Raw genomic sequence first — 21962 nt, forward strand, 5'->3', positions numbered from 1 at the left:
CCACATACATACACCTTCCTTACCTCAATGTGTAGGAAAATGGACCTGAGGGAGGGAAAAAGATACAGATTCATCAAACTTGTGAAGTAATATTCTATCTAAAACAATGTATAAGTCTGCTGTGGAAAATATGGCTGTTTGCAAGGCAAGCTTCTTTCTTCACAAGGGAATAACAGAAGGGTATAAAAAATGATAACACAGGCTAGAATAAGACAGAGCCATAAGAAGTATAAAGAGAGATCTGACCACTCACTCACTCCAGATTAGGAAACCGCTCTTAGGAGGTGGCAGAGAATAGGATGCAGCTTAAAAGATGGTTGCGACTGATAAAAAGGGAAGGACCAACAGATGCATTCCAGATAAAGGGAACAATGTGGGATAAGGATAAAGACAGGAAAGAAAGAAACGTGTGGAGAATAGATTAGCAAAAGGGATTGGTAGGTTGAGGCCATAGAGTAAATACAATAGGATTTTATTCTTAATAAAGCAAACAATAAGGAATTGTTACAGGTTCTAAGCAAGAGAGTTTGTGAATGGAGGAGAGGTGATTAATGTGACAGCCCATGGTGGCAGCAGCAGAGGGGGAAAGTGGAGGAAGCTGGGCAGACACATTGGTATACTCCTTCCCTACTGGGGGTGTGGACAGCAACAGGGGCTGCGACAGGGGCCACAACAGGCGTGAGGGATGTAGGAGTAAAAATAGGATAGAATCAACCTAACTTGGAATAGGAAATAACTGCCATTTCAAGCTTCAGGGATTTTGTCTTCCTGCTTCCTCTCAGGTTCAAAATCCCTTCTTCAGAGAAACCTTGACATACAGACTTTTCCATCCTCTACACCATATTCATCTCAGATGACCCTGCTTATTTCTTTCAAGGCAGCTATTACAACTTGTAATCTTATTTATTTAATGTTTATTTGCTTACTAACTTTTTATTTCCCAGCCCTGTGGGAAACCATGGAAGTAAGTGTATGAGCTCCATTCCACTACAGGCAGCAGAAGGGACTCAAAGAGATAAGATAGGAGGGGATACAGAATTAAGACAAAATACATGCTCTGGTCCTATTTGGGGAACTTTCATTTTTTTCCCTCTTCTTCACACAGACAAAAAAAAAAAAATCCTCTTGGCAACCTTTCTTTTCTGTCCTTCTCTTAAATTCAGTAAAATTAGGTTAAAATGTGGTAGAAAAGGACATTGTTCCTTTTTCCTTCCTCCACTCATGAGTTTGTCATCCTTGTCCAAGGTATATATACAAGACAAAGATATAAGATTTGGTGAAGAAAAGATGCCAAAGCAGTTGCAGCTTAAGTAGTGAAGGGGAACTAGAATAATCCACATCTACTCAGAGATATGATGTTAGTGGGGCAGAGTCCCAAGGTCTGAGCTCTGATACTGTCTCATACGGCCTATGTCAGCCAGGAGAGGTCAACAGCTTTTTTTTCTCTTCAATAACATTTGGTTTAACAGATCATGAAATGATACAGGCTCATGAAAAATAATTTGAAAAACCAAGAAAAATAGTAGAAAATGAAACATCACTCATATCTTTCACCACTGTTACTATTTTAGTTTATGTTCTTCCTCTCTTTCTCTAGGCAGCTATAAAAAATACTTGTAAACTTACCTGACTCTCTCAACTGGTGGTTGATCTTTCCCAAATCCTTCCCAACACTGGGCCTGGAGGAGCAGTAGGAATTCTCCTTGGTCTGAATTCTCCCTCCCTACTCTTTAATCCCTTGCCTTAAACTATCAGCAACAGGGCTTGGGGTGTAGCTCACTGATGGAGTGTGTGCTAACATGTGCAAGGCCCTGGATTGAATCCTCAGTGCCAAAAACAAAACAAAACAAAAAACTGCCATCAAAGTAAACCACCTAACACCTCCCTTGCTATGCTATGATCATTAACTGACCTACAAACCCATTTCTTGACAATTTTTGCTTCTTACTCAACTATCACTTCAACATAACTCCTTTCAGAATCCTTGGTGACTTCATTATCCTGGTCCCTTGGTTCCTTATTTTCCTTTCCTCCAATGAGCTTGTCCTCCACCTACCTTACCTAGTCATTAGCACACGGTCAAACCTTAGATCTTGGCATTCTAGTTACTTACTAGTTACCACCATACTCCCAATGTCAAGTGCTCCATGTCCTCTATCCTTCTAGTTCACTCCCTCTATTTTGATTCCCCAAATCCTTTAACCTTCCTGTGACTTATAATCTACCCTTTCACTGTTCCTTCTCTCCTTACATCCTCACTTCCTTCTTCCTTCATTTACATTCCCTGGTCAATGAGTACAATCACTCCCTTACAATATCCCTTACTCCCTAGGTCTCTCTTTCACTTTGTAGTACTCATTTCATTAAAGGGAAGTCATGGTTGAAAAGAACCCTCCACCAACTCTACAGTCATACCCAAAAAACCAAATAGAGTCAGAGAAACATACAACCATGCCAACTGGTCTTAGCAAGTTGAATGAGACTTCAAAACTTTCTACACCCAAATTCTTTTTCCCTAGTCCATTTACTTTTCCCTCTCTACTAGAGGAGCATTTATGTTCTTCCTCTTGCTCACTCTTGCCTAAGGACTTTGCATCTTATTTCACTGTTTCTGAAAAACAGTGCCCAAACTCCACCTTCTTACCTTCATCTGTGACTGTATAATGTACCTTTTCCCTACATTACTATAATCAAATCGTTCATTCTTGTTTTTTCACTAGATCCTGTTTCCTCTTGCCTACTTAAGGATATTCCACCAGCAGTTCTATTTCTTTTTTGCACAATTACGTTATCATTTTCTGAGGGCTCATTTCCTTTAGCATACATTCTGTCTCCCATCTTAAAAATGGCACCCCACTTCCCCTTCCATCTGTCACATCGGATCTCTAAATCACTTTTACAGCAGAATTCCTCAAAACATTACCTATCCTCATAGCCTCAATTCATCTCCCCCTATTCTCCCATCTACTTCAATTAGGCTTTTCGCCACCCATGATTCCCCAGAAACTGCTTCTGTCATCATCCCCACCTCCATATTGCTAAATCCAGTCTCCTCCTTGAAATGCCTTCTTGCAGGGCATCACAGTCTCCTGGTTTTCCTCCTCCAACTATTCCTTCTCAGTTCCCTTAACTGGCTCATTTTCCTGACTTCTAAATACCACAATGTTGAGATCAGAAAAGACAATCTTTACCAACACTTTTGAGCTCTTTCAGTCTCACGGTTTTACAAACAGCAGTTTGCAGATGGTCTGTTTATTTCCTGTTCCACCTTTCTTCTAAACTCCTGACTCAAATACATCTGGAAGTAAGTTCCTCATCTCCCTCCTTCCCCAAACTAACTCCTCCTGCAGCCTTCCCAATCTTGGTAAATGACAACTCCATCCTTCCAGGTGCTCAGGACAAAAACCTTGAAGTCATTTTCATCTTCTCCTTATCTTACGCCACAGATCTAATTCACCAACTACATCTCTCAGCTTTATCTTCAATAGTATCCAAACTCACACTTCCATTGCTACTACACTAATCCAAGTCACCATCCCACCATGGTCTCTAATTTGAATTTTTGCAATAGCCTAGTCTTCCCATACTTATCCCACTACATCTAGTGTCAAACACAAAAATTAGAAAATGTCTATTAAAACATTAGTCAGATGCCACTCTTCTGCCCCTGATGCTCCAAATGCTTCTTATCTAATTCTAAATAAAGGCTAAATTCCTAACAATAGCCCCCATGTCCCCACAAAATATGGTCCCTTTATCTTCTCTCTGTCCTCCTCCCCTAATCCCTCCTTGGACATTTCCTACCAGTCACACACCTTATAGTTGCTCCTGCTAGGCACACACTTACCTCAGGGTTTTTATACTTGATTTTCTCTGTGTTTACAATGTTCTTCCTCATGCCTGGAATACTGCCTAGCACATGCTAGGCCCTTAATTAAAATATTTTTTCTTTCTTTCTTTTTTTTTTTTTTTAAGTGAACCAGACTTGTTAGTGCACATCTGTAATCCCAGCTACTAAAGAGGCTAGGATTGGAGGATCCCAAGTTTGAGGCCAGCCTGGGCAACTTAGCATGACCCTGTCTCAAAATAAAATGAAAAGGCTGGGGCTGTAACTCAATGATAGAGTACTTGCCTAGCATGCACAAGGCCCTGGGTTCAATACCCTGTTCCAAGATACAGGAAAACTGACTTCAGTAAATTTGGAGACATTTGCTATGGTTTGGATACAGTTCGTCACTCAAGGGAAACTTGGTTCTCATCAGAGGTGGTAGAAACTTTAAGAAGTAGAGCCCAGTGGGAACCAATTCGGTTATCTGGGGGCACTGCCCCAGAAGGGATTAATTCATGGAATAAAAAGTCCTGGAGTGGGTTTTCATGACAGTGGGCTGTTACAGAAGAGAAAGATTGGCCGCTCCGTGCTCTCTGCTTCCTGTTTCACCATGGGATCTCTCCCTCTCACACATGCTCCTCCAGTGATGTGATTTAGTCAGGGGTAACCTTGCTAGAGCCAGCACCATGCTGCTTGAACTTTCATCCTTCACTGCTGTGAGAAAAATAAACCTCTTCTCTGATCAAACACTTAGCCTCAGGTATTTTGTTATAGCAACCAAAAATGAAATAATACCACAATATTGTACATTCAGATTTCTATTTTTTTTTTGCTTATCATTAATGAATGAAAAATTTCCTACATTATCAAACATACTTAAAGACAATAATTTTAAGGGCCAGTAATATCTCACTTTATAGATAAACCATGAATTAAATTTTGGATTGAAAAACCAGGAGATTTTACAAATAGTATTCTTAGATGTTTTCTCCTTTTGACCTTTCTGAATTTTAGTAGTTTCACCTCTAAAAATTATGATATCTATCCTACAAGATTGTTGTAAAGACAATGCGGAAGAGAAATAGAGATATGAATTTTGCTACTACTTCCTAGAACAAACAGGTATTGTGATGTCAATGAAAAATCATGGATCTCAGAAGCAACAGATTAAAGTGTGACAATACTGCCCCTTAAAAACCTCCATGAACCTCAGTTATATCATTTTTTTAGTTATATCACTTTTAATAATTTATTTCAAAAGGTGGTTGTAATAACTAAAAACAGAAATGCAAAAGTTTAGTAAAATACTTGATCCAGAGTACATAATCAATAAACATTCATTCACTAATTGTTAGTAAAACAAAAATAAAAACAGAAACTAAAACAAACACGTGGGAATTAAAAAAAAAAATGAACCTAGGGGCACTCTATCATTGAGTTACATTCCCATCCCTCATTATTTTTTCATTTTGAGACAAGGTCTCACTAAACTGCCCAAACTGGTCTTGAATTTAAATTGTCCTGCCTTAGCCTCCTAAGTAGCTGGGATTACAGGCAGTAATACTATGCCCAGCTTAACTAGTTTTTTTCTATTACCACTTAAAAAAAGAAAAAAAAAAGACAGGTCTTGCTATGTAGATCAAGTTGGTCTCAAAGACATGGGATCAAGTTATTCTCCCATCTCAGCCTCCTGAGTGCTGGGATTACAGGCTCATGCCACCATGCCCAGCTTAATAACTAGGATTTTTAAATTGTGAATAAAAATGAAAAAAAGATTTTTATATTCTCCAATCACATACATATTTTCTAAATACATAATAAAATATACCAATGAAGAATATTCCTTCTCAATGGACAATTTCCCAACACTTAACAAAGCATACTTAAGATTTTTATATAAATCTCTAAATCAATTCTTTCATTACAAAAAGGCAAATCAATTATTTTTAATTATTGAATGAATAAATTCCTTTTTATCATGTGTGTGTGTATACATGTATGTATCAGACGGGAAACCATTATGACAATGACAAGCTTAATAAGAAAATACTAAATAGATTGCCTCACTTCAGGAATATTTTTGAAGTAATTTGGGTTGTAGTCATATGAATACTAAGAAATAACAAAAGTTTCAGTGTTTTTCCAGGTTTTTCAGAGATAAGTGTGAGTATGTACTATTGAAATGGTCAACAAGTATAATTTAAGGTCCTTCTGAACATAATCTCTATGTTCCCAGGATTTAGCCCAGTGCCTGACATAAATGGTATTAGATAAGTACTGAGGTGGAAGGTGGGTGGTGATTAAGTGACTGAGTATGGCCGTCATCATAGTCAGTGCTGTCTTTCCTTCTAGGCACTTAAAGCCAATACTTTTTCTCCCCTACTCTGTACTTAGGTGCATTAAACCAATGCTGACCAAGGGATTCTGAGAGGAAATGATATATATCATTTACAGGTTAGAACACTTACATTAGATCTACCATGTTTATTATCCACTGCTATGGTTATCATGAAAGCACATACTGAGATAAGGCTTTCATCAACTACTCAATCTCTGAGTGAATGAATAAAGTTCCTTGCTCATTCCACTGGAAATACAGGAAATCTTATATTTTTCTTGGGTTAAGTCTGGAGTTTTGTAAAACGAGCATAACTAGCCTATACTGACCAGTAAAACAAAACAAGGTAATGACATTCATTTTAAAAGTAGAAACTCTTTCATTTATTTCCGGAAAAACAAAATGGTACATTTAAGCAATACTGCTTGAGGATGTAATTTCTCTGTAACACTGTTTCCTAGTCTATAAAGTGAGACAATAATAGCATCTACCTCATAGGGCAGTTATAGAGATTAAATAAGCAAATGTTAATTAAGTATGTAGCACGGGACCTAGGGCATATGAAGTTCTCGTACATTACCATAAGTAGTAGCAGATCATCATTACTAATTATTACACACCTGAGTGCTTACATGTCTCCTTTTACTCTTCTACCTCCTACTCTCTTTTAATCTATGGTCACTTTCTGAAATTCAAAATTCCCTTATAATGATCTACCCCTGGGTATGGTGAGCACACCTATAACCCCAGGAGCTTGGAAGGCTGAGGCAAGAAGATTGATTCAAAGCCAGTCTTAGCAATTTACTGAAGCCCTACTCAAAATAAAAAATAAAAAGGGCTGAGGATGTGGTTCAGTGGTTAAGCACCCCTGGGTTCAATCCCTGATTTAAAAAAAAGGACTACTATGCCCACTATTATGTATAATTATAATGCACATCTAAAAATTATAAAACAAAGAACTATCATGTAAGGCACTAGGAATGAAGACAAATAGGAAATATCATTAAGGTCTTAGAATTGCAGGATTCTCCTTTCTTCTCCATTCCACCTGCAACCAAGGAAACTTTAAAATCACACACACACACACGCACAAAATGCTGTCATAGATATTGTACCCATAGTAGAGGTGATTAATTTTTAATTTAAAAACACTTTTTGACACATCTATATCTTAGCTGAGATGGGAAAATTGTTTAGGTTCAATTCACCAAGAGTTATTAGTGTTAGGGCAAAATCCAGAACTTGTGCCCACATCTCCACTGATCCTAATGCAGTACCTATAGGAGGCACTTGGTGAACAGAAATATAGGTGCATCAGAAATCATCAGATCCAATCCTCTTATCTTACAAATTAGTACAATAAAATCTAAAGAGCTAAACAACTTGCCCATAGTCATGACATGAGCTAGTGGCAGGGCTGATACTAGAACAAAAACAAAAAATGTTTTAAGTATCTAAATCTTCTAAAGCATGAAGTCCCAGCATACGCTGACAGAAAATAAAAACAAGATTGTGAAAAACTTAAACTTAATTTTTTTAAATTTATTTTTATTGTAAACAATTGGGATACATGTTGTTTCTGTTTGTACATGGAGTAACAGCATACCATTTGCATAATCATACATTTACATAGGGTAATGATGTTTGATTCATTCTGTTATTTTTTTCCTTCCCCCCACCCCTCCCACCTCTCTTTTCCCTCTATACAGTCCCTCCTTCCTCCATTCTTGCCCCCCTCCCACCCCCCATTATGTGTCATCATCCGCTTATCAGTGAGATCATTCGTCTTTTGGATTTTTGAGACTGGTTTATCTCACTTAACATGATATTCTCCAATTCCATCCATTTGCCTGCAAATGCCATAATTTTATTATTCTTTATAGCTCAGTAATATTCCATTGTATATATATATATACCACAGTTTCTATATCCATTCATCAATTGAAGGGCATCTAGGTTGGTTCCACAGTCTGGCTATTGTGAATTGAGCAGCTATGAACATTGATGTGGCTGTATCTCTGTTGTATGCTGATTTTAAGTCCTTTGGGTATAGGCCGAGGAGTGGGTTTAAACTTAATTTTTACTGAAATTATATCTTAGCACTAGCTGATAAACATTAAAAATTTGGCTATCAGAAAGATGGTATCAGATTTATAATTGTTATCAAGAAGAGAACAATGTTCCAAAAACCAAAAAAGATATTCATTGCCATATTTTCCCTTCATACTTTACCAGAACTCAAATAGCATAAAAGTAACACATATAGTTTAATATGTTTCTTTTTACATGTCAGAGTGTATATGACGGAAAACTATTTCAAGCAAGGAAAATGCTAATACCTGTGCCATTAGTCTTTTAAATTACATCCCACTGATAAAGTCATGTATGTAGTATTTATGTAAAAGAGTAGTTCTCACAGATTTTCATATTTTCCAGAGTATAATATTTATATTAACATTTTTATTATTTATTAATTTTTATATGTATCATTTTTATTTAGCTATAAGAAATGATTTAAATATTTTGAGTGAAGAGGGGTTAAATTAAAGCATTAAGAAACTGCAAGATAAAAAATAAACACTCTATTGTTTACTAAGTGATATGCACTGTACTAAATAAGCACTTTAAACATACTACCTCATTTCACAACATACCTGTGAGATAGCAGTATAATTATGCCCATTTTGCTGATTATGAAAATACAGGCTGCCTCAGAGAAACATCAAGTTCACTGAGGAAGTGGCAAAAACAACTCATTCTCAAACCTGTTCGAGATCTCTAAAGGCAGTACTCTTAACTACTACCATATTCAAATTTTATCAAGTTCCTCACCCTCCAAAATTTAGATCAAGATCAATTCATCATATTTAAGAGGTAGTTTACACAATCTCTAAGACCCTTCCAAAAATGATTCAGTATCACCAAACACAGAAATCAATTCAGAATTCACCCAATATTTGTGATAGTATACTTCAGGCTTCAGAGAAAGGTCATCAGAAGCCAAAAATGAAGGGATGTATAGTTTGGATCTAGAATGTCCCCTAAAGGCTTGTGTGCTGAAGACTTGGTCTCTAGCTGATGGCACTATTGGAAGCTGATGGAAACTTTAGAAGGGGGCATTAGTTGGAGGAAGAATGTCACTGGGGGCATGTCCTTGAAGGGTATATTGGTACCTGGGTCCTCCCCAGTCCTGTTTCTCAGCTACTGTGAGGTGAGCAGCTTTGCTCCACCATGATATTTTGACTTGTCCAAAAGCAGTGGAGCCAGACAACCATGAATTAAAACCTCTGAAACCATGAGCCAAAATTAATCTTTCCTCCTCTAAATTATTCATCTCAGATATTCTGTCAGTGACAGAAAGCTAACTAGCACAGAAGAAGAAAAAATAAAGAGATAGTGAGGATAAGGAAAAAGATCAGTATTGATGTCTTTCCAAGGACCCAATACAGCTACATTTTACTAGACATTGGGGCCACTATGGCAACAGTGGGAAAGCAGAACCTAGAACAGGAACTGAAAGCAAAACTACAAGGGATGTGCATAAATCAAAAGTTTAGCCCACTGATATGATCACTTCACCAACGCCTAAGAAATGAGCTATGGAAGACCCTGCAAGAGTTAGTGGCCATGGGTTTAATGCTGGGCCAAAACAGAATTCTAAGAGACCATGATCACTAATTAAATAGGAATGGATGGGTACCACTGGCTGACCACCAGTTTCAAGATGAAGCATTACTACAGTGGTCTTGCTTTTGGATCAGTCTAAAATGTATAAAACTAAGAAGAGTTCCTTAAACTATGTTCCTAGCATTATGCATGTACCTTTCATATTTTACCACATTTAGCCCTGACAACAACTTTAGTAGATGTGATTGGTTAATTTTGTATGTCAGCTTGGCCATGCCACAGTGCTCAGATATGTGAGCAAAGATTGTTCTGGATGTTTCTGTGGAGGTGTTTTTATGGATAAGATTAATATTCGAATTATTCAAGCTGATTACCCTCCCCAACTTGGGTAGCCTTAATCAGTTTAAGGCCTAATGGAAAAAGATAGACATTTCCTCAGCAAGAACGAATTTTTGCTTCTGTCAACAGGCTACCTGTGAATTCAAACTAAAACTCTTCCCTGGGTCACCAGCCTGACAACCCACCAGCCTGCCCAGCAGATTTTGGATTTACTCACCCTCCACAATTGCATGAGCCAATTCCTTAGTAGAAGTCTCTCAAGATCAATATCTCTGTCTTTCTCTCTTTCTGAGACACACAGACACACACAGATTCTAAAAAACCCCAACTAGTACAGTAAATTTTGTTCCCTATTTTGCAAATGAGGAAAAAGACAGCCTGACAGAACCATTCTTCCTCCCCACTACATTACACAGTGAAATGACCTCAGAACTTACATGCTAGCCTGAGGGGGTTGGGTGGGAGGGGAAATCAATAAGTGGTAAAAATTGTAATCACAGGTCAAGAATCCCAGAGTCCTTCATGTCACTGGCATTACACACATACCCAGAGCCACTGTGTATCCAAGTGATGTGGGCACTTCCTTCCTCTGATCTCCTGATTCAGTTATTTCAGGTAAAAGAAATTAAATATTCTTACTAAATCAACATTTGAAGACTTTGGAAAAGAAGGAAAAATAATTGGCAAAAAACAGAAGAGTAAGTAATAAAAATTATTTGTGCTATACATTTGTTTATGCTCTTTAGTCAGTCATTTACTACCTTATTACTATGTAATTTAGTAATTAATAATTAACTATGTTAATTATTTTGTGCTGTATAAATATATATGTACTTTTTTAATCAAAAGGTTTTTTTTGTTTTGTTTTTCAGTACTGGAAACTGAACTCAGGGGTGCTCTACCACTGAGCTATATCGCCAGATCTTTTTATTTTTATTTTGAGACAGGGTCTAAGTTGCCCAGGTTGGCCTCAAATTTGCACCTCCTGCCTCAGTCTCCTGTAATCCTCGACTCACTGGGATTACAGGCATGTACCACTTTCAACACAAAAGTTTACTCTTAAATGTACAACAAAACTCCAAAAAAATACTTCATTTTAGCCATAGGTGGCAAAATGATGCTGTAGCAAACAAAGAATTCAGATGTTTAGGAATGGATTCCAGTGTCATGGTGATCTTGCTAGGTTTACTGATTCCACCTATGGTCAGATTCCCTCCCCACTGCACACCCCAGCTTCCAAAGGTTTTTATCTTCTCAAATTTCTTCGTCTCCTGTTTTTATTTCTGCTTGAAAGCCTTCTCACCTATCTCCTTGGCCTGCTGCTTGGGTTGTTTAAAGGATTCTTCTTACACCTTTGTGGCTAAACATGGCATCTAAATATGGTATCCCTGCCCCTTCCCCAAACCCTCCTTCTAAACCAGAAACAGAAAACCCTTATACTTGTTATAGGCTCTTGTAGGTCCTGCAAAGTACCATCTAGCTAGAACATGTATAAAATAATAAGTGTACAGGATTAAAACAAGATGAACTCAATTGCCCTAAAGAAGTCAAGGTTTGACAGAAAAGGTAACACTTTGGGATAAAAGGATAAGTTTAACTAGTGGAAAGAAGTATGGCATTCCAGACAGAATTTCTAAAGAGTAAAATTCACTGGAGTCTATACTCTATGTTACTGAAAGAGTAGATGTGTTTGAGAGTGGAGGCAGGAGACTACAGCAGGATATAAAGCTGGAAAAGCCAGATGAGGTTATGTGGTGAGAAACAATGGAATTTATACCAAGGAATTTGGCCTTTACCCTGTAAGCAATCAAAGATATGAAGGATTTCTAAGCAGGAGAGGGACAAAGCCATTGGCTAAGCCTTTTTAGAGAGACCTCTCCATAAAACCACAACCTTTATGTGCATATAAGGACTTCTGGGACTAGCCTGGTCGCCTAGATAATTATAGAAAAAGGAAACATTATAAAGTTGAAAAAATTAAACCCTAAATAAAAACTGAGGATTATACATTTATTATTGAAAGGCATAAAAGTATTTCATGTGCTCTACTAAAAAAAAAAAAAAAACTGAAGTTGAGTTTACACAGTCCCAAATAAAAATCTATGATCCTGAAATTGACAACGACTAATAACTACAATTATGCAATAAATACATATGGAAAATTTTTCTCAAAAAATTGCTCAATTGGAGTTGACATAAGGAAAATTATTATTATGGTAATAAATACATATGTGAGTATGTGCCCTAATGTATTAATTAAAAATAAACTAGTGGGCAAAGGTTGACTGAGTAAAGAGTCCTGAGCTGGTTTCTAACTAGTGAGTGACATGAATCGATGGCCAGGTGCTCAAAATGTGGGATGTTGAGCCAAATGAAGATTCCATAAAGATTATTATGAGGGGCTGGGGAGATAGCTCAGTCGGTAGAGTGCTTGCCTAGTTAGCACAAGGCCCTGGGTTCGATCCCCAGCACCCAAAAAAAAAAAAAAAAAAGATTATCATGCGTGAAGACTCTGGGGGTCATGATGAAATACAACAACTTCAAGACTTGGTTGCTCACAAGTTTCCCGGCAGTGTGATACTGAAGAGTTAAAAGACCAGCTTGTGTCTGGAGTTCTACTTTAGACCAAGATCTATGTAACCAGCAAAACTGTCTTCATCAGTGAGTACTGATCCACTGAGTTGAGAAAACACCATGGAAGGAAAAGACAGGCAAAAAGGCAGCAAGTTATTTTAGATGAAAACAGTAAGCTTTGGTGGCAATTTTTCTTCTAAGGCTGTATCTTGTATACATCTGTGAGTACAGGTGAACAAAAAAACTTTGGAAGTGGGCAAGGTAGCACATGCCTGTAATCCCAGAGGCTTAGGTTAAGGCAGGAGGAATGTGAGTTCAAAGTCAGCCTCAGTAAAAGCGAGGCGCTAAGCAACTGAGTGAAACCTATTTCTAAATAAAATACAAAATAGGGCTCAGTGGTCCAGTACCCCTGAGTTCAATCCCTGGTACCTCTGCCCCCCACCAAAACAAAACAAAACAAAAAACTTTGGAAGTATTCAGAAAAAAAAAAAAAATTTAAGAAAGGTTGGTTGAGTAAAGCCAAACAGATTTTGTAAATCACCAAAGATGGAAAAATAATCAGCCTTAAATGATATCTGTAAAGACTGAAGGGGCCAACAAAGGAAACTACAACAAAAGAACATAAAATTGAGAACAGATCATTCATTTCCTACTTTCATCCCCCCTTTTCTGCTGACTGTTCCTTTTCATCATTCCCAAAAGTATTTTATAGATCTTCTATTCCAGTAGTTCCTCCTCCAACTCTACCTTAGCACTAGGACTCAGCATATAGTTGTATAGAAAATCCCAGTTCATGAAACAGATAAAGCAGAGGGTTCAAGATGAAAGAGGTCAGGAAAGAGGGTGCACCTAACATGGTCTCCACTTCATCCTTCACCCAACTAGCTTCCCTCTGAGCTAGTTCCCCTAAAGAGCCCTTAATTTTCCTCAGTAAAGTATAAGACACATTAGTCCTTGTCAATTTGCAAATGAGGAAGCTATGTCAGAGAGTTAAAGGAGTTATCCAAGAAAGACTTTTGTTTCCTGATATCGCTACTAAAATTAAAACTTTCTCTTCATAAACCCAAATTCAACTTTCTGTGTTAAAAATTGTTGCTTATAATTTATTCTACAAATTCAGGCCATTCCTTTATCTCAAACTCCTATTCGACTCAGATAGGTTAGTAACCACACATCTATTAAGTGCCTACTTCAGTTACTCTGCTAGGGATATGTCATCTGCTCCCATTTAATCATTACCACAACCCAGGAAATCAAGAAAATAAGTTCAGAGACAAACTGTAACCTGCACAAGATCACAGAGCTAGCAAGGTAGAATCCTCGTCTCACTCCTAATACCAAGATCAGACCCTTGCACTCCTTCTATTCCCTCTCTTTAGGCTCCCAGAAATGTAAAATCATTAGAAATCTCTGTCATTTCACATAGGATGTACTTCTCCATCCAGACTTGTGGGGTAAGGCCTAAAGCTGTAGCCAAGCACAAAAACACCCATAAATCCTGTCTTAGAACTCTAAACTCAAGTCATGGTTCAGAGACAGTGACCCCAACACCCACCTCAAATTCTGCTATATGTCTATAACTTCTTTTACAGGCACAGGCCATATGTTCAGTCTTATAGGGAACAGGGACAGTCAAAAATTCTTACAGGCCCACAAAATCATTTTTGAGCTGATCCTGAAATGACAAGTTGTCATTTTAGACTGAATTAATATTCTATATTGTCTAATAGGTAAAGACATTAGAATTTGTATTTAGTGACTGCCTTGGGGCAAAAGACGACTGTCACCAAAGCCTAGGGACCAGGGTTGGCATTCAATAATTTGAATTTAAAGGTCAAAGGAGTTTAGATTGAGGCACTCTCTGAGAGCTGGGAGAATTTCAGTGACTGCCGGGGCCAATTGCAGAGACTGAATCAAAAGGATGGTGCTCTGGGACTCGAGAACTCTGAGAGAATAAATTTCCGTTGTTTAAGGAGAGAAAAAAAGGATGCCAGGAATGGTATTAAATTATTGGTAATGAGAGGAGAAATTTTAAATTTGAGGACTTAAAGCTACACTCTGGAGTGTGTAAACCAAAGAACTGGCCAGTCCCAGGCATCAGGGAGTCTGAAGTCAGAGTGAGCTCCAATGCCCGGTCCCTACAGGTCCCAGCGGTTGGGACCTGGGAACTCGAAGCTTCCCCGCCCCCTCCCACCCCCTTACCTTCTGTTGGAAATAAAAAACTGAGTAATTCGTGGCTACAGAGGAGTGGGATGCGGGGCTGGTTGGCAAGTGCAGACTGCTGAGGGTCCTTAGTACCCGCCGGGGGACTAGAGAGGTCCCGGGTGCCAGGAAAGCCAGGAGCAAGAGCAGGAGGGCTGGGCGACCCATGGCTCAGGTTGGCGGCAGCAGCGCGGGTGTGAAGGCGGGAGAGAAAAGGGCAGCTGCGCGCCGCCTAAGCCCGGCCCCAGCCCGCAGCTCCACCCGCTGCAGACCGGCTCCTCCCCCGGGAAACCCAAAGCCAGCCAGCTCCTCAGCCTCGCCACCCCTTGTCCCCGAGGGCGCCGCCTCCACCCCACTTTCCTCTCGTGCCATCCCCTCCTTAAAGCCCACCTTCACGGCGGTCACACCACCAGTCGGCCCTTATCAGGCCAGGGTCCGTAGCCCATCTCTATCTACAGTGTCCCCGAAGCCCAACTCTCCTCCAGGTCACGCTGTATCCTCTGCCTTTACTGTCACCGCCAAACCCTGCCCGGTCACCTCAGTTCCACTGCAACACTCTCTGCCCTCCGCAAATCCCACTTAATGGTTAAGACAGCCACCGTGACAACTTACTGAAGGCTCGCTGTATGCCAGTACATCACTAGACGAGATGGCACACATCTAACTCAACCACCACAGCAATATCTTGCATGGTGTACGACTGTCATTCCCACTCATAGATGAAGAAACTGGGTCACTCGGGTAGCAGGAAGTGAAGCACTGCTTCGGACCGCTCGGTCCTCCAAAGACTGCGCTCCTTGCATCTCGCCTTCATTATGCCAGCCTAAACAGACCCTCTGTTCTTGTCTCCCCTAACCTGCCCGAACAACCCCCTTACGGAGCCAGGTCTCTTGCTAGTCGCGCCCTATTTCTTCTCCCGCGCTCTGGAAACCCACTCCAGGGTTCCGCCTCCCGCCGGCTCCTCCCGTAGTCGCCTCCCTTCCTCCGCCGCAGATCGTGCTATACTCCGGAACAGCGCCCTCTCCTGTTTTCCCGGCTGCGCCAAACCCCTCCACTCGGCTTCCACTCCCTCTGCCCTCTTCCTCATCCCGCCAGACCCCAGTCCGAGGGCGCTCCCACCCCCTCCCACCCACTCCCACCCCTTCCCGGCATCCCTTCGCCAAGCTGGCTCAGCGCCCCCGGAAGCTAACTTTGCAGGCTGTACTACTATTTTTCCAGTCGGGATAAAGCATCCCTCAAACCCTATCTCTACCCGCAGTTTCACAAAAATGGTCACTTCCAAAAGCTCGCAGGATTTCGCGGCTAATCGCGACCCTTTGCGGAACCTTTTCTGATTGGCTCTAAGGAACTACCTCTCAACGTCACTTCCGGCGGAAGAGGACGCGGGAGATTCGATTAGACGGTGCTTGGAGAGGTGCTGCGTCTACCTGGTCTGCGGCCTTTGAGCGTCGCCTCAGCTGTCTCCCAGTCCTTTGATCTAGGTGAGGAGCTGGAGAAAGAGGTTCTTGGGAAGCACTAGGTGGGAGACGCCTTACGAGGTCCTTAAAGTCATTATCGATGAGACCTGGAGGCTTGCATTTTACTTTTTTTTTTTTTTAAGAAGTCGTCTCTGTAAAGGGAAGCTTTGGTAATACGAGAATAAAAGGGTTAGTTACTTTAGACCGTGCCGTTGGAATCACTAAGCGAACGTTTGTTGAGCACTTAGGTTGTCGAGCTAGACACGGGGTGAGCTCAAACTGGGAATAACCGAGAAAAAGGCTAGACTATTTAAAGCTTTCTAGATTCCTTCCTATCTCTCACAGCCAGCTAATGATAACAGTCTCGTGAATATTTCGAATCTCTGTACTTCTCTCCACATTCACTGGTGTTTGGGTCGACCCCTGTGCTACGTAGTTGTAACAGTAACCTCCCAGCTATTTCTTCTGCGTTCAGTCTAATCCAGTCTCCACATTGCCAGACTTGTACCCCTCGGAGGGCTACAGAGGTCGCTAGTGCCAGGAGAACCAGGAGCAGGAGGGCTGCAAGTTTGACCATTTAAAACCTTTCAGCCCCCTCCTATTTGCCTGCATGTTTACATCCAAACTCCTTAAAAAAGATAGCAAGAACCTTCAACTCCAGTGACTTTCAACTCTAGCCCTAGGCACCAACCAAACAAAATGATTTTATATATTTATTTTTAATGGTATTGGATATCAAACCCAGGCCTTCATCCAGCCTAAGCAAGCACTCTGCCACTGAGCTACCCCTTATTCCTAGAGTGTCATATATTCATCAGCGGCACAGCCCTCCCTCTTATTTCCAGACCTCTTCTAACCCCATCCCCAACTGGCTTGTTCTTACTCATTCCTTATTTCTGATTGGCAAGGCCTTTTTTTTTTTTTTTTTTTTTGTGGTCAGACAGCCTTTCTTAACCCTGCAAAGCTGAATTCCCAGAGTGCCCAGTAATTATTTACTCATTCTGCAGATAGATTTATGTATCTCCATCTCCCTCTGCCAAGGACTGCTAGATATTGGGTTACAATGGTGAACAGATGAATTCCTTTCCCAGTGGAATTTACCTTTTTTCCATGGACTTAAGAAAGGAAATAACAGGAGAACTATGGGTTTTAAAAGAATCTAGGAAGTCCTTTCCAAGGAGTTGATATTTCAGTGGAGGCCTTAAAGATGAGAATGATTTAGCCTTGCAAGAGAAGAAGAGGATTACAAACAGAATGAATAAGATACATAACAGCCTGAGGTTGTTGACATGAGCTTGTCATTTTTGTGTTCAGGAACCTAAGAAAAGATCAGTGTAACTGGAACTTATTCAGGAAGGACCTCTTGAATGAGGTGAGTCTGGAAGGATGGGTAGAAAGCAGATCATGCAGTTAGACGACTAATGCAGCAGCATAAGCAGGAGTTGATGGCGGTTTGGATTATGGCAGTGGTGGAATATATGAGGGAAATGAATGATGGTTTCTAATATGGAAATAGACTCAAAAAGTACTGATGGTGTGATGTGGCACATGAGGAAAAAGGAATGAAAGACTTCTAGCTACCTTACTGACTGGTTAGAAAGTAGTACCATTTACTGAGATTGAGAAAATTTCATGGAAAGAGTTTTGAGAAGAGACTTAAAAATTCAGATTGTTCCCTGTTAAACCTTGAGATGTCTGTGAGATATCCAAATACAGTGAGCACTCAGGTAAGCAGTTGCAGTATGGAAATCTGAAGCTTGCATGTATTTTTTACCTTAATATCATTTCATTGATAGTTATTCATTGAGCCAATAGATTATAAATTCCTTGAACAAAAGAGCCTGTGTTTTCTGTCTCCAACTCTGTCCTCTCTCCATCCCTGTCATAAATGCCCCCTTAAATGGTGGAATGAATGGACACTGTGTTGTACTCCTTAAGATTTTATTAGTTAGTGTTTTTAAAAATATTTCACCTTTCACTGGAGGTTTTGCTTTTTGTGCATTTTATTTTTGATCTCCTATCTGCCTCTGCCTTCCCTTTCTAGAATGTTCATGTTAATGTTCATAAAGTATTTCCTAGAGAGTTGTTACCACTTCTTTTAGAAAAATTAGACAAAATATGTGCCCTTGAAGGAGACCATTAGATGGTGTTAAGAAAAATATTCAAAGTAGCTACCCTTCCCATAGTGAGGCTTCTTGACTTGTAATTTGGGAATTCTAAGAGCAACAAGCTGACATAGGACATAGGTTTTCTTGCAAGGCGTGAACAGTTTCTGATTTGTTCTGTTTGATTTGTTTTCTTTTATAGTGCTGGGAATCAAACTCAGGGCTTCTTGTACTCTAGGCAAATGATCTACACTGAGCCACACCCATTGCCAGTGTGAACTGTTTGGGGAGAAATGAAGGGAAGAAAAATTAGTCATACCTCCTTTGCCTTGTGTCATTAGAACTGGGAACTAGTTTTCTAAAGGGGTAATTTTATCTTTGGGACAGCCTTAAAACAAATAGTTAAGTATGATACTTCAGCAAACAGTACAGTGAACTAGAAATACCGGTGCATTGTCAGAAGGCCTGAGTTCCAGACCTGATAACCACCTGCATCTTGACCTTTAATTAGCCACTTAATTTAAATTCTCTGAGTGGATCAGATGATGAGGTAAAAGCACTATGTAGACTATAAAACAGTCAAAAGAAATTATGAATCCTACTAGATTATAAACTTGAAGATAGTATTCATCACATCTTAACACTTCTTTACCTTCAGTCCCATCCCTACATAACAGTTCATATTACTTAATTGAACTTTTTCTTCCAGGATCTAACACTTAATAAGAATTATTCCACATTGTCTAATCTAACCTATTTTAGATTTTCTAATTTAGCCCAAAGGAGGAAAAAAAAAAGTTAAGGTACATTCTAATAACTTAGTAATGAGGGTGTTAAACTGAAAGTTCACACAATAATGGATCACGGCAAAGAATTGCAAAATTAACTGAAGGGAACTGAATTGATAACAAGGCTTGGGATATAACTATTACCATGTTAATCCCAAGTGTTGTTCACTCTCAGACAGTCTCAATGGCTAGACAGCGGTTTTTAAACATGTCAATTAAGTGGCCATTAAGTGGGAACTTGTCAAAAATTTGAATTCTTGGCTCTCATCCCAGACTTCAAGTTGGAACCCAGCAGCATGTGTTTTGTCCAGCATGAATTTGATGCATGCTAGAGTTTTGAGAACTATTTGTCTAGCATGAAAATGGAATGTAGGAATTTTAATCAATTTGTTTATATATCTGGTCCCATTGACAAACACCATCTTTAGAGTGAAAGGATGTATCAGGCATCAAACTAATTCCGTTAAATACAGCCTAGTTTATCACTGGACTCAGTGTAGTTATACTCCTCAGAAAAAATACAAACTTTTGATATGTCCCTTCCTTGTGACAGTAATTTTTCATGATAAATTAGTGGGGCATTTTTTGAATTACTGTACCTCCTTATGTAGTCTGACCAAAAAGAGAGAAAATAAGTATTCATTAGAAATGCACCATAATGTGTCCATCTGGTCCCCACATATTTTAATAAGATCATAGTCTTCATTCTTGGACAATGACCTGCAGAATATGTAGGCCTTCAAAACAAAGGCCAGCTGAGACCTAATTAGTTCCTATCAATCTGCCCTAACACTTGTGCTTTTCTCCCTTTCCCTCTTAACCTTATTTCTAATTTTATGTGTGAGAGATTAAGAACTGATGTTTTCTTTATATGTTATAGTTCCCTGCCTAATATTTTATATTGATTTTTCTAATTATAAAAGTGATACATTTAGAAAATACTTTAAATGTTTAAAGGAGATTAAAAGTACCTTTAATAGCTCCACAATGAGAGAAAGTAGTTTTTCTTAAAAAGATCTATATTTTCCTAATCTCTCTCCCCATCCCCCTGAAGCAAAAACTTGATCAATCCCCTTGTTATTTTTCTCATAGTACTATATACATTTCTTTTATATAATTTCCACAATTGCAGTTAATTTTTTTTGTTTGCGATTGTCTTTTAATGTTTGTCTCTTGCCCTAGACTGTAACTAACTAGTAACTAGGAAAGCTGTCTGTTGTCCCTACTTATGCTATCAGCAATTGGCGTTTACCAGCTGCATAACAAATAACTGATAAATAAATACAGTGAGCTTACTAAATTGGAATATGATTTGCTGACTGAGGTGGAGCTGAAAGAAATGTAATACTATATCACTATCCTTCGCAATAAAATTGAGAAAAAAGATAAATTATAGGATATACCACATATGAAATTGTTCCCAAGTCTGTCATACTAAGGTACTATATTGTAAAACTACTGTATATATCCCACATACAAATAGGGTATTTGAAAACTATATGTAGGATTTTTTAATATTTGGGAAAATGTGTTTTATATTAATGGCATATGGCAAAACTATGGTTGAGGACTAGGAAAGCTGAAAATTATAAAGAATGTTAATAACTAAAATTCATATTGACAGTTTTTGAACTTGGTACTGGAGATTTAAAAAAATGATCCTTCTGGTCCTGGAAAAGAACATATGAAACAGATCAATTTACTGTGATGTGGTAAGTGATATATAAAGTAGAATCACTTAATTTGGGAAAGCTTCCTGGAGAAGAAAACCGCTGAGAAGAATCTTAAAAAATAGCATTAACTAGGAGAATGAAAAAGCATTTTAGGCAGAGAAAAGAATGAAAAACAGCAAAGGCAAAGAAATAGGAAACATTCCATTGGGGCAAGAGGCAAGGAACACTACTCAGGTGACTTTTTTGTGTTCCCTTTAGTATAAATTACTAGCACATAAATATCAAGGAAGAGAGTCAAGAAAAAAGGCATTAGGGAGATTAGGTGCCTGTCTTTATGAAACTTTCAGATTAGTGGGAGGTAGCACAAAAGTAAGTAAATGCATATTTAGGAAGATTATAGAACATGATTGGTACTATGAAGGATAAAGCAGGTGATGTCATCTAAAGCAAAGGAGGCAGTGCCTACTTGATATAAGGTGGGGCTCTCAGAGGGAATCACATTAAAGTTGAAGCAAAGGAGCTATGCTAAGTACCATGGGAAAACATTCTAGACAAAAAAACAAGCATAAAAGCTTTAAAAGGCAAATTGTTTGGTATATATGAGGAAAAGAAAGCAGGCCAGCATGGCTTGAAATGCAGTGATGAACAAGGAGAGTGACAGAGTCACTGAGCTCAGGGAGTTGGGCAAGGGCTGAATGATCCAGAACCTCACCAGCTATTGTAAAGATTTGAGGCTTCCTTCTAAGTAGCAGGTTTTTAAGCCACATTTTCAGAATAGACATTTGCTCTATTTTATTTGCCATAGCCCACTGGTGGATATTATGTGATATACCCTCTGGGTCTGGATTTTGGAGGAGATAAAAAGGAAGATGCCTTTGTTGATATATATTCCATCATTTGTTGCATTTTAAGGAATCTGAGGTTTTAATAATAATGGCATTTTTGTGACTTTTTTTCTTCCATTTCCTTTTATCGATATCACATATTACTACTTTATTCTTAGAAATTACCATGTGACCTAAGAAAATAA

General features: G+C 39.1%; 2 protein-coding genes across 4 annotated transcripts in view; one reads left to right on the forward strand and one right to left on the reverse strand.

The window, feature by feature from the left end:
• The window catches only part of Prcp (prolylcarboxypeptidase), an 85521-nt gene extending 69720 nt beyond the window's left edge, over positions 1-15801 (reverse strand). The window contains exon 1 of one of the 2 annotated variants that reach the window (XM_047515700.1): positions 15522-15801. In XM_047515700.1, coding sequence (XP_047371656.1) covers positions 15522-15569 — 48 coding nt within the window. In that variant the 5' untranslated portion in view covers positions 15570-15801. Of the gene's footprint in view, positions 1-14909; positions 15149-15521 lie in introns of those variants that run through there. The other variant, XM_047515699.1, reaches the window with a different exon arrangement.
• A 481-nt stretch (positions 15802-16282) lies between these two features.
• The window catches only part of Ddias (DNA damage induced apoptosis suppressor), a 52437-nt gene continuing 46757 nt past the window's right edge, over positions 16283-21962 (forward strand). For both annotated transcript variants that reach the window (XM_047516432.1, XM_047516431.1), the window contains exon 1: positions 16283-16390. The gene's annotated coding sequence lies outside the window, so the exon portion shown is untranslated. The remainder of the gene's footprint in view (positions 16391-21962) is intronic.

Source organism: Sciurus carolinensis, chromosome 11 (assembly GCF_902686445.1).
Source record: "Sciurus carolinensis chromosome 11, mSciCar1.2, whole genome shotgun sequence".
NCBI lineage: Eukaryota > Metazoa > Chordata > Mammalia > Rodentia > Sciuridae > Sciurus > Sciurus carolinensis.